Source organism: Orbicella faveolata, unplaced genomic scaffold, assembly GCF_042242905.1.
Source record: "Orbicella faveolata isolate gen_17 unplaced genomic scaffold, um_ofav_v1 contig_12, whole genome shotgun sequence".
Classification (NCBI taxonomy): Eukaryota; Metazoa; Cnidaria; class Anthozoa; order Scleractinia; family Merulinidae; genus Orbicella; species Orbicella faveolata.
This window is the reverse complement of record NW_028301539.1, coordinates 25,280,045-25,292,500: the sequence shown is the minus strand read 5'-3', so window position 1 is coordinate 25,292,500 and position 12,456 is coordinate 25,280,045. Positions and strand designations below refer to the sequence as shown.

The 12,456-nt window shown below is 38.1% G+C and overlaps 2 protein-coding genes across 2 annotated transcripts; both read right to left on the bottom strand.

The window, feature by feature from the left end:
* Positions 1–2,912: 2,912 nt before the first annotated feature.
* Positions 2,913–4,460, bottom strand: LOC110045983 (riboflavin-binding protein-like). Its single transcript, XM_020751647.2, has one exon. It carries the CDS (start codon positions 4,316–4,318, stop codon positions 3,578–3,580), a length of 741 nt encoding a protein of 246 aa, XP_020607306.2. The 5' UTR covers positions 4,319–4,460; the 3' UTR covers positions 2,913–3,577.
* A 2,336-nt stretch (positions 4,461–6,796) lies between these two features.
* Positions 6,797–9,966, bottom strand: LOC110045971 (fibrinogen-like protein A). Its single transcript, XM_020751632.2, has 4 exons — positions 9,567–9,966; positions 9,238–9,458; positions 8,737–8,785; positions 6,797–7,930 (listed from the first exon to the last, which is right to left on the bottom strand). The coding sequence occupies exons 1-4, from the start codon at positions 9,676–9,678 to the stop codon at positions 7,302–7,304; spliced, it is 1,011 nt and encodes a 336-aa protein (XP_020607291.2). The 5' UTR covers positions 9,679–9,966; the 3' UTR covers positions 6,797–7,301.
* Positions 9,967–12,456: the final 2,490 nt, after the last annotated feature.

The window sequence follows — 12,456 nt, the reverse complement described above, 5'->3', positions numbered from 1 at the left end:
TTGTATACAAATGTTTTTCACTACTTATGTTTTGTGTAGTTTGAGATTATTCAAACTCAAAACAGAAGGCCAAACAATAAATATAGAAAATCTCACCGCAAAGTTACAAAACTCAAATTAAAATTCTCGCTTAACCTGGGCCGTTAGCTTAACCTTTGAACAACCCGGCCTAGAGCCTCGCTTTTAACCTTGGCTAAATCTATATATTATTTTTAGTCAGAAAGAAACGTTTTTGAATTTTACTATGATTCACCCTTGCTGCGGTCCCTGGATGTTTTTATTATCCCTGTAAATAAAATTGAAGGAACTGAAAAAAGTTATAGAAAATTCGGTACAACACTTTGATACCACCAAATCGCTGTGTAAATAGTCCGCCTAATAAAAGCTTTCAAGATTTCAGTTGTATGGCTGCTTATTTAAGAGAAACAAAATGTGAATTGATAGAATTAACATACTACCACTGATCCTTTATAGCAAGTAACATTCCAACTCATCAGGATGGCATTTCAAGTTAGCTCTTTAATTGAGTGCAATCTACAAATTAAATCAAGAAAACAATATAAGAGACGTTATCTAGGAAATAAACAGCGCTACATTACTGGATACAGACAAACAAACAGAAAAGCAGACAGTTCAGAATATTGCTAAATCACTGTCCAAAACAGTACAAAACAAAGCGAGGCGAAGATGTTACACCAAATAACACCAAAACCACCAGTATGGCAAAATAGAGGGCAAGATTTCCTTATAACCCCTAACTGTATGCATAATTAATGTGGTGTATCTCGTTATTTTCAACGCTAAGTGGAAACGAACAGTCATTTAACCACGAAATTCCTGAAGTTCGGTGTATCCATCCTTCCTGATAATCTTTGCTCTTTAAGCTTTCTAAAAATGTGTACTTTGCCATGGTTTGGAATTAAATCTTACCAGGGAAAAAATTGAAAAAATAGTGTTTTTGGGTGAAGCCCCGAAATCTTGGACCAGGTGCCATCACAGAAAGTCTACACAGCCGGTATGGAGGATTTTACATACGTCCTGCAGCACCGCAAATAGACTAATGATATAACTGAATTAAAGGGAAATTAACCAAAATCTAACATCGTAATGTAAAGATATACTATTTCTGCAACGTTGCTTAAAAAAAAAATGGAAGAAAAAAAAATCTGTCAAAAAAGAGGGAGGGAATTGTCATTTCTCAAGTTTCAGAGAGTTCAGTATCATTCTTCTGGAGATGACAGCCAGAAATAGCTACCTGGAACATTTAGTGGCCGTCTAAGGGAAAAATAAATCGAGCTGTCAAAGAACGGCGAGTCGAAGAAGACCGAAGAGCTCTGTTAACTTATCAAATCGTAGTGTATCTGTATTGGCTCAATGCTTCTCGAAGCAGAACCAAAACATTGTTTCTGATTACATAATAAATCTTATCATGCAATACAGATATAGATCAAAATGTCAAAGGTCATTTATTTGTTGGAGGCGTAAAGTAGATGCCTTCTGGAAAATTCACAGCACGTACCTAGCTAGCGAGCTAGACTACCTTAAAGTGATTAACTCTTTTATTTTGTTTCCTGTCAAGAGACTTACGATCAGATCCAGGATGATACCACAAAGAGAGTTCCTTTGACACAATCATGCTATGGTTACCAAATATTGAAAAACAACTGCTACCACAAACCAAAACATCATTTCCGCTTACACAACAAAAAACCAAAGTCCATTTGGTCGTTAGCAATACAAAACAGATGACTTCAAACTGTTTGGCCACATAGCGGCGACTAGTCATTAACTTCTTCCTTTCATTTTCTGAAACCTGTTCCCTGGCGTTTTCAATCTTGGTTCCTTGTGCTGGTAAAGCGAAAACGTCGAGACATGACGGATAAAGAGCGAGAGAAGAAAACGAATCGTAGTTTCTCGATTTGTTGCCTTCGCGGTTCATGTTTGATTTAGAAAAAAACGTTCAAAGAACAAATAGAGAGCACGTCTGGAACCAGTGGTATTCTCTGTCAAGAGCCTTAGCATTCAGAATAACAGCACCTACTAGGGAAATCTAAACAGCAAAACTACTGCTTACTAAAACATTGTTCTCCGTATTCATAGGAAAATCTAATCAGTGCAAAATATAGATCAAAAAGCCAAAGTCCATTTGGTTGTTCATGAGCTAAGGGATGGACAACAACATTCTCTCATGGTGGGAGGGGACGCCAGGGGGAGCCTTGAGAGAATACTCCCAAAAAAATCATGCGTAAGAAAAGGCGACAAAAAAATCGTGCATGCACATGGAACAATTCGCAAGCACATGGAACAAATCGGAAATCGTCAAAAATTCCTGCACAATTAACCTCATATTGAAAAACGTTTGCCTTGAAAATTACCCAATGCCCCTTTCAAAAATATAATGGTCTATCCCTAAAGCCGGAGGGGTGGGATACCTTGAGACTCCCGGTGCATCTTTACTGTAAGCTGGCTAACGGCGATAAGTCATTTAATTCACTCGTTTTATTTTGCGCTAAGAACCCTAGAGTCCAGACTAATTCCAAAAGGAGTTGTTCCTTAGCTACGACCTACCAGCGAAATCCAAAAAGAGGATATTTACACTGTATTATATTATTTTTTATTGCTCATTTCTAAGAGCGAATCTGAGGGAAAAATGCACTGCGAGGGAGAAATGTATGGTGTATACTTAATATAACATTCTACATCAGCGAGTAACTGATTCAGAAAACCTTGCATAATCTGTATAACATTCATGCCCTCTCCGAGGGCCAAAAACTGCCCAGAGGCAAAGTACTGGAATCTTAGTTACGTGGTCGCTTTCTGTCCCTCTCTCTCCCTCCCATCTTACAAAAACAACAAAACAACTTTTTTCCTGAGTTCCCCTGATCCCCTTTTGGAACACTGATAAACTACGCTTAGGTCTCAGCCGGTTTTTAATGTCGATAACAAATTTACATTTGTTTTCACACTTTTCTATCAAATCATCTCATAATATCACAATCGCTCGCCTCATATAGCCTTGTGTGTAGGGTTGTGAGAAGGTTTTGAAAATAAACCCCTACGAAGTATGAAATTTTGAAAAAAAAAAAAATTAATAATAAGCGAAGCAATCAAATTTTTCCTTGGGTTGCACCCCTGATTCTGATACTTGTAGGAAAAATTATGATTTTGTAAATTTTGGACAGCGATACCTCAAGCGATCTCAAATCAAACTCTAGAACATGAACTGCTTAAAACAAAAGCCAAGTGATTTTTTGAGAAATCGGAGGGCATTGTAAAATGAATTCTTTCCGATGTTTATCTAGGCGAAAAAGCAAATAGCCTCTCCGTTGCGTCTAAAAGATGACGCTTAACTGTGAATTTATTATAACTGACAGGAACTTGTCAACGCTCAAACGACAGCATATAAATTGTTTGCAAATTACTTTTAGTGGGAAACCGAGAGAACTCTTTATTCCGAATTTCTAAAAAAAATAAAATAAAATAAAATAACGAAACTTTTTAGTCAGTGACTAACCAAGAAGTAAATTTGTAGTTTTGACTAAAATTAAGGTATTATGATACTTTGAAGTTTCAAAGTTCACACGAGAGCAGACAACAACAACTGCAATGCAGGAACATAAACCAGGAACAGATCATGGGTGAAGGCAAACGCTCCGTTCGTTGGCTTGTCGGTTGGTTTCGTTGTTTTGTCTCCGAACAGCTTTTCCACCAACTTGTCGTTAGGATTCGGATCCGTAAAGTTCAGCTGCAAGCAGTCGGTTTCCTTGTAGACGAAGCTTGTTCCCCACATGCTCTCGCAAAGGTCTTTGCCACTTACGTAATAATCGCTGAAATGTCTGCACGGCTCTTTGCACGTGTTCGAACCGCCACTGCTCATGTTAAATCCGCTTATCCAGTCTTTAGCGCAAGTTAGGTCCTCTTTGCAAGCTTCGAACCAGCCATCGCAGAAACTCGCGCAAATCGGAGCTTTCAACACTGCCGATTCATAATTGGGATTCTTCCAGAAGATCGCGTTATGTGAACAGCGGTAAAAGCACTCTACGCTGACCATAAACGACTCGCACTTGCGACTCAATGTTTTCTTGCATGGAGTCCAGGAGAAATTGCCGATTTTCTTGACCGGGGAGGTGGCTAGTTGTTTGGTGAAATCACTGGTGCAGCAGGAATTGCTTTTGTACGCTTCACAAGCGACCATCGATTCTTCAGCGGACGGTGAGTCCTTGTGCTTTCCACCAGACAGACATTTGTCTTCTCGTTCAAGGCATTCGGCGCTCACAAACAAGGCCCAAGCGACAATTAATACGGCTCCAATCTTCATGATAAATCAGAATTAAGAGCTGGTTCTTTCACGGACAAGCAACGTCTGATCTATTGGCCCTCTCTCGGTGGTTTAACTACGATGACTTTCACAGTAAGAATGTCTGTCAAGCTGCGCTGATTAGCGGGATATTTCTGGTTCAGTGTACATGTTATACGCTGATAAGCCAATCACGTGTCGTTTACCAGAGATTTCATCAACCTTGATCCAAGGGCGATATTTAGTGGAGCAAAGTCCAGATATTGAATACACAAGGAGATAAAGAAGAAAGAAAAGTGATAGTTCACTCTGTAACAACACACTGACGTCAGAATCGTTTTCTCAATCAAACTTCCAAAAACAACCGTCCCTTTTCTTTTGAAAATCGCATAACTAGGCCATTCCCGAGTTGTCTTTAACCGCTGTGCCAGAACCAGTCTTCGTGCGAAACCATTCAAATGAAATTGCGTTCCGCCTACAGGCTCATTTTCAGGTAAATCAAACTCATTTTTTATATGAAAGGTTTTGCACGAAGACTCTGAGTCATTTTGAAACAGAGGCAGAAGGTGAATTCGGAAATGGCATGTTTTGTTCTTTTTGAGCATTGATTTCAGTAGATGATTCATGATCTTCCGCTTGTGTTATATATACAGCTGTTTTAAGAAAGGTTGTCCTGCGAAAGTGTAAAAGCGTACGCGACAATGTCGAAAGATATTATGGGTAATGGTGACCAACGGTTGCTTGATTGAGGCTAAACTCATTTCATCATGACAGAGGGACACAGCACAAACACGTTTATTTATGCTTTTTCTTCCCGAAGCACTGATAACCTCAAACAAGGAACGCCAAACTATTACTACCCATAATTGAAATAATTTCATTTCACGTTGTTGTTTTGCAGTGGACGTCAAAGAAGTGTACAACGATTTATAACGCACGCGCACGGCTATTTTTTTTTTTTAATTAAACCTTTTGCTTTGTGGCGTTCTGGTTGCCGTCGTCGTGGTTTGCTAAAGCCCCCTGTTATGTGCTATGCGTGGTTTTATATTTATTAAAAAAAAACAGAATTTGTTGAGAACAGGAACAAATTTATTTTAACACTGTAAAGCTTCAAAATACAAACAAGAATCGTCCAATTGTCTCTGAACGTATGGGTCAAGCGAAGAAATCTAGCCACTTTGAGCGTTCTTCAGTGTCCATGACACCGGAAGACCTCCACCCTGACAAAATGATGCTTTTTTCCTGACAGCGAACACGAATAAAATTCAGTTGAAGCACAGTTAACGATTTACTAATCTGGGCTAAACTTCAGAATACCCGGCCACGATTGCGTGACATTAATGTTCTGCTCCCGCGCAGTCCCGCAGTCGATAAATATTTGCATAAAGAAACAAAAGAGAAATATGTATATTCTTCGTTCTTTAATCCACTGCGGGAGTGCGGGACTGCGGGAGCACTAGTTCTAGATCCATTTAATATTCTTTTTTTTATATACTTTAATGATTAATGTCATGACTGCAGGACTACGGGAGTAGGAGATTGATGTCACGCAATCGTGGCCGGGTATTCTGAAGTTACTCTTATCTGAAAGACTGATGTGAAATGTAAAGTGCGCGAATAAAATTTATTGTTTGGCTGTGTCAAGAATGTCTGAAGTGTGTCACAGATTTGGGGGAAAATAATGGTAATTAACGTCGCGGAAATTAACGCGCAACTTAATTATTAACACAGCGCGGAAATTAACATTAACATAAATTAACGCGAATTTTTTAAATTCGCGTTAATTTCATAAAGCATTAATTTCCTATAATAAGGTATTCATTTGTGGAGGTTGCTGGATGCGACAACATCAATCAACCTGTTGCTAAGAATGAGATCATCGCTACTGCCACGTCCCCAGTCGCCCAGTCTCCCAATCGCCCTTTGCGCTAAGAAAAAAAATAAAAGCCTGTGGAGGAGGCAGTCATCGCTAAATGTCAGAGCTTTTTAATATTACTTTTGTTTGGGCTGAAGAAGTGAAAAATAATGCAGATAGTTCTTTTATGTTCATTATTCAAAAGAAACAATCGCCCAAGCAATTGAGGTAACTTTTTACCCTCACTTTCTTTCTTTAATAGCTGTTAAAATATTTTAATTTCGGGCCCAAAATACGGAATGTGCACAAAATTTACAGCGAATTATTTACTTTACCGAGATAAATTAATGGACAAAACCATATATTACCAATGGCACTCAACTGTTTTGACCATTGCTTTCCATCACCGAGGATCCAGTTATATGTGCTAGATGACGTTTGAAGTGAAGAATATATGGGGAGGCAGTATAAAGCTCGCAATTGCTTTCTCTGAGAATTATGGCAGGTATTTAAGAACGAGGCATATGCAATAGCTACCCCTCTTATTTTAAACAGCGATCCGAGTTGCCGGTCCGAGTCTTTTACCCGACCGAGTTTTGTAGACATTTATTTAATCCAACTAAACAACCTTCATGATTTCATCATTGTTTTTTTTTTTTTTTTTAAGAAAAAGGATAATGAAACGTCAGGTTTTAATCGAGAGGTTCGTACAACTCTGATAACAGCATTAAGCCTTATAAATATAAAGCCGAATCCTAGTTTACAACTTTTTCCTTGATCATTAGCATAGGCGCTCACTCAGTTTCTGGCCAAGGTACCAAAATATAACTTAATATCGACAGAGCGTGGTACGGTTAACAAGCCGTTCGACTCTGACCCCGATGTATTCAATACTTGTTGTGTAACGCCTTTTTAAAATTCAAAAATTTACAAAGAGTATAAGTTCATTGGTACTCTGGCCACCTACAAAGTCTGCTTTTCTCAACACCGTCTTAACCTACATTACACGCGAAAATGTCATCAATTACTAACTGTTAATAGTTTTTTAAATGTTTGGAGTCAATTCGTATTAAGCATAACGTCTTCTTTACACTAAGGCCAAATATAAACAATGACTTCAGTAACAATATCGCCGTTTTGATATTATTTCTACAATAACAACCTTATTTTCATCTCAGCGAATTTAAGTGAAAGACTCTTTCTGAAGTGATACCATCTAACACCTTGCCAATTTCTTTTGTTTTCTCCCAAGTATTGCCCATTTAGATTGGAGTTTTGGCAACGTTTGTACCACCAGGCGCCGGTACATCTAACTGCACAGTTGTTAGACCTATCTTTGTCATTATCTCTGTCTTTTGTGGTAAAAGCCATGTTATCATGATATCCTAATGAATCTTTTGCTGTCCCTGAATATAAACCCACTTCAAGTCGATACTGCGCATACTCATCACCAATATTGAACTTGCCGTATTTCGCAAACACTCTAACTCTGTTCCAGTCCTCCAGCTCTACTCGCAAAGAACCGGGTCGAGAGGCTGTTAGCCTATGAATCTTGTCATTTCCGAGCCAAAACTCTCCAGACACCTGGCCAAAGCCTGCTTTGTAATCATTCCATCCACGATAAAAGTCTACCGAGCCATCCTTTCTTCTATGAAACACAGTCCAGCCTCCACCGTCAGTGCGCATGTCACAGTAGACCTTGAATTTTCCTCTACCGTCTGGATTGACAAAGTACTCTCCACTCTGAGTATGGCCTGATTTAAGCAGATCTAGGCAATCTGTTGAAAAAAAAAAAATAATAAAAATTTAAGCGCTAAAATATCTTGGAGACAGTTGTTGGGAATATCCCGCTTCCGAACGTTCAGGCGAAGCTTGCAAGCATTTTTACTGATATACACAATATGAGCTCGTGTCAGATTTCCAAAGGAATCCCATTAGAACGAATGGGAGGTGGGGGTCGGAGAGTTGGGGAGGGGTAGAAACTCTCGCACTATTTAAATAAAGAGTTCCAAACTTCGCAACGTAATGTTAAATTTGGTATTAAAATTTCATCGTTCTCAGAACTTAATGTTTTCTATGGCAACCATGTTCTGTATTCTTTTCCAAATTTTGCATTTTTTGTTTTAGGAAACAAAATTTAACTTTCATGCAGTTGTTTTGTACATTTTAGTGCTTCTTCGCGATGGTTTATCGATTTTTATTACTTTGGAGTAATTTTTGGTGTTTGGATCTCATGAACTTATTACCATGTGATATAATTCATCCTTCTAGGTTGCTTGGATAAAAAGAATATATTTCAAGTAATAACTGCTGCTTTACAAGGATATGTAGCTTCTAACAAAAGAAAGATGTTTCTACGTAGCTTACTACACCCTCCAGGTTTCATTTTGTTTGCTTGAATATCCTTGAAGGTATACAGGAGGGGGGAAGGGGATAGTGGTAATCTACAACCCTACGGTTGTCTTTCTTACTACATAACTTTTTAGTCACAAATGACTCCAAGACTTTTTCCATAAAAGACCTTTGATTGATAACCAAAGAACCTACAACGTCTGTTTTTCCTGGTACTCCGGACGACACTGACCTCTCTTTGTTGGTCCATTCCGATCACGGGAAACATCCATGCAGGAGACCTGAGTTAAGTTGAGACAATTATAAGAGTTATCTCGCTGCTGTATATATATATTATTTCACTACAACAGTCAAGGCAATATCGTGTAGTTCTATAGGGTCTCAGGGTCCAAATTGCCGAAATTTTAGGTGGCTCTGAGTTCGCTCCACAGAATTGTTTGTTCCACAAAGTTGTTTCCAAAGAGTTGTATGTTGACATGCTAATAACCCTAACCTTAACCCTAACAGCTCCATAAAAGAATAAAATGGGAGTCACCGAGCTCAGTTTTGAGTTATAAGCATTCAAAGCTAAAGTTCAAGGTGTTTACACAGGTTCGACTCTTGCTATAGCACGACATTATGCCATGAACATAACTGTGAACATAATTATGGTATTTGCGTGATGCCAATATTGCAACATCACTTAATAGTACTAAATAGTGATCTCTAGCCACCTTAAAGGGAAAAAACTGACCTGTACAGAGCCATAGTATATAGATCCTTTCCTCCATTTAAAATCCCCTGACTTCATTTGTCGTGTTTTGCTATTTAGCTCGCATTTGAGTGGTTTGGCACTGTTGCCATCGAGATGAGTATTAAAAGACTTGCAGCTGTTATTTCCAATGCATTTCAGCTGACATTCAAACTCGTCAACAACAGCAGCTGTCCTCATGACGTGACCAACTAAAGCATGGTCTGAAAACAACAGAAAAATGAAAGTTTCATTGATGTAAAATATCCTACGAAGAGATCTAAACAAAACTTCCAATGACCGCTCTAGTTATGTGCTATGTGTTTACTTACCGAGTTGAGTTTCAAAAACACTACAAAAGTCTTTGTTCGCCGCCACAAATAAGGCAACCAGGAAAATGTTGAGAGTGACAATTACCAACTGAGTATGCCATAAAGTAGCCATCAGTGAGATCTGTGGTATCTTCTCGGTGCGAGGAGTAATGCTTCTTTGCCTTCGTATACGTGACTTTTAAATAGCACTGCCACTCCTATAGCTAATAAGCTGTCAGTATACGTAATTTATCACAATGATAGACGTGAAGGTCCATTTACCCATATAATACTATTACGCAATTAGACAGGTCACGGGGTATAAGGTGACGGATATTTCTTGCTGTCCAATAAAATTTTCAAAAGAAATATTAAAAGAAAAATTAAGCAAAGCCTAGACAACATAGAATTTAACTTGATCTCATACACTACCCACTACCAGTATTCTTCAGGCATACAGTCAGAGCAAGATAACAAAGTATTTTGCAAGCAAGCACTTTTTAGGGTATCGATCGCGAAATTACAGCGTAATAACATATACGTTGGATAAGTTGACAGGAGGTTGATTCAAGTGTTTTAGTCTAGCTGGTTAATTAGAGTGGTTTTCCAGACGTGCCTGGCTCAACAGAGCCTCTAGAAAAAAATATTTTTCCAACAGGAATGAGTTGCATGTCGGTAGAACAATGATTAGGGGATAAAAGAAAGTGTTTTTCACGGTTGTATGATACCTCTTGATGTTAGAAAGACTAGTAGTGGGCAGGAAAGATTTTTCAGTTATTGAGCGAAGCAAAAAGACAAACATCATCCATAATTAATTCAATTCGTAAGTCAAGTCTGTTTTGACGTGCCTAAGCGTGTTGTATTATTCGAATTTCTTTCTTTCTGTTTTAAAACTAAGAAAACGATTTAATATCTCCTTGAAATCTTTAGCTTACAATCATATGAAAAACAAAATTAAAACTCCTTTTCTGTTTCATTATGACATGTAATTAGGAGTAACTTTATATGAGTCAAATTGTGAATCTTCGTTTATTTAAAACCATTAACTAATTGAGTTCCTAAATTTATTCGAATATTGTTGATCATGACTAAATTTGAAAACACTAAGTCTTGAATCTTATAAGTGAATGACACTGAGATATGCCTCAGGACAAAGAACATCTTATTACAGAGCTATTGGACTTTGGAACAATTTAGACCCCTTTTTAAAATCAAGCTGTTCAGTTCAAGTTTTTAAACGTATCGTAAAGAATAAGCTTTTAGACAATTTTGTAAATACTCCCTAAACTTCATTTATTTTTAGTATTTTTCGCGACTACAAAATTTAGATAATGTTGTAAATGTATTTTTTAAATTTGATTAATTTTGATTGTGTAGTTATTAGTAACTTAGTAATTTAAGTAATTGTTCCTGAAAAGCCCCATTGGGGAGGTAACAATAAAGTATGTATGTATGTATAAAACAACTTCGCTGTTATTATTTCTATCGATTTATACACACTTGTATGGAAAGCAAAGGACGAGAACGATTTTGGGCTAAATCGTATTCATCATTTATAACCTCGTTTTGGCAAGCTATTAACAAATTTCGGTATATAAGGTTACGAACACATTTCAGGTGTAATTTTAATGCAGATATTCTTATTCGTAGAGAAGGACTTGGTTTTACTCTTAAAATCAACAGCACACCAGAGAGTTTGTTTAGTTTGACTTATTTCGAATTCAGCAAAAGAGCTTATGGAAATTTTCACTGAACTACTCGAAGTAGTTTCGACAGTAGGAAATATGAGCTTCCGGGAATATGAGCTGATGGAAGCTATCCCTTAAAATAAGTGCAGGCATTAGCATTTCTACTCAAGACACTTGCCACAGATTTTTTTTTTTTTTTTACATGTGGCGTAATTGAGGCCGTGTGGAAGTTTGCCTTCGTGAACGGCACTAAGCACCACTAGCAAATGATTGCATTTGGACATTGTTACCGAGAGGTTCACATCTTTTCATTATAGTTTATCTCAACAATTCATGAACTTTGTCCTTATAAGCAATCTATGAAGCTCACAAGACAGTTGCACCTGCTATGAAAAAGCTACCTGTGAGACTTTTTTTCCCCACTCAATCAGCTCTCTTTAAGCTATCAGCTCCCTACCCCTCAGACAATACTAGAAGTCGTGTAAAAGTACACCGTTTTAACCCCCAGTAAAAGTGTACAACTTGAAACGCCCCTGTTTACAGCCACGACTATAGTTCTGAGCTTTTCAATGTTTGATTGCTCTTGTGTGGCTGCCTGTGACAGACTGTTGCAAAACATTCTGCACTGCATTACAGACCATCCACAACTCCCAATAAGATTTGATGTGATGGCATGTTTGTCTTTCTCCTAGAAGAACGACTTTTTTCTTTTCAATGTGATCACTTCTGAAATTTCATTTTTGTCAGCGAACAGTCCCAGTGTCAATCACTTTCTTTAAAAATCCAAGGTGTTCGTCTTCGAGAGCTTTGACTGTACCTTAAAAACAGGGAATCTTTACAAAAGCAGGCAAAGAGGGAAGCCCTAAACCCGGGAAGCTTAAAAAGGAACAAACATAAAGACGACAACCTTTAAGGGGGCGGAGATTGGCTTTACGACTCGGCGCATGTGCAAGCCATACGTACGCTCATTTGATTCCACTATTTATTAAAGTGCACCTAACCCCCAAAATTTTTTTTCGCTAAAACGAATCTCCTTGTTATTTGAAATAGTTCTGCGAAAAAATTTTTGGATTCCGTTAAATCCTCGATTTTCTGTGCCCCGACGAAATCTCGAAAATAGCTCCAAAACACCGCCATTTTGTTTCACGACCGAGTTTGAGGAGAATGGGTCTAGCGGCTCTTGTGACGTCTACCCAGGAAGGTTGGATATCTCACGTCCTCTC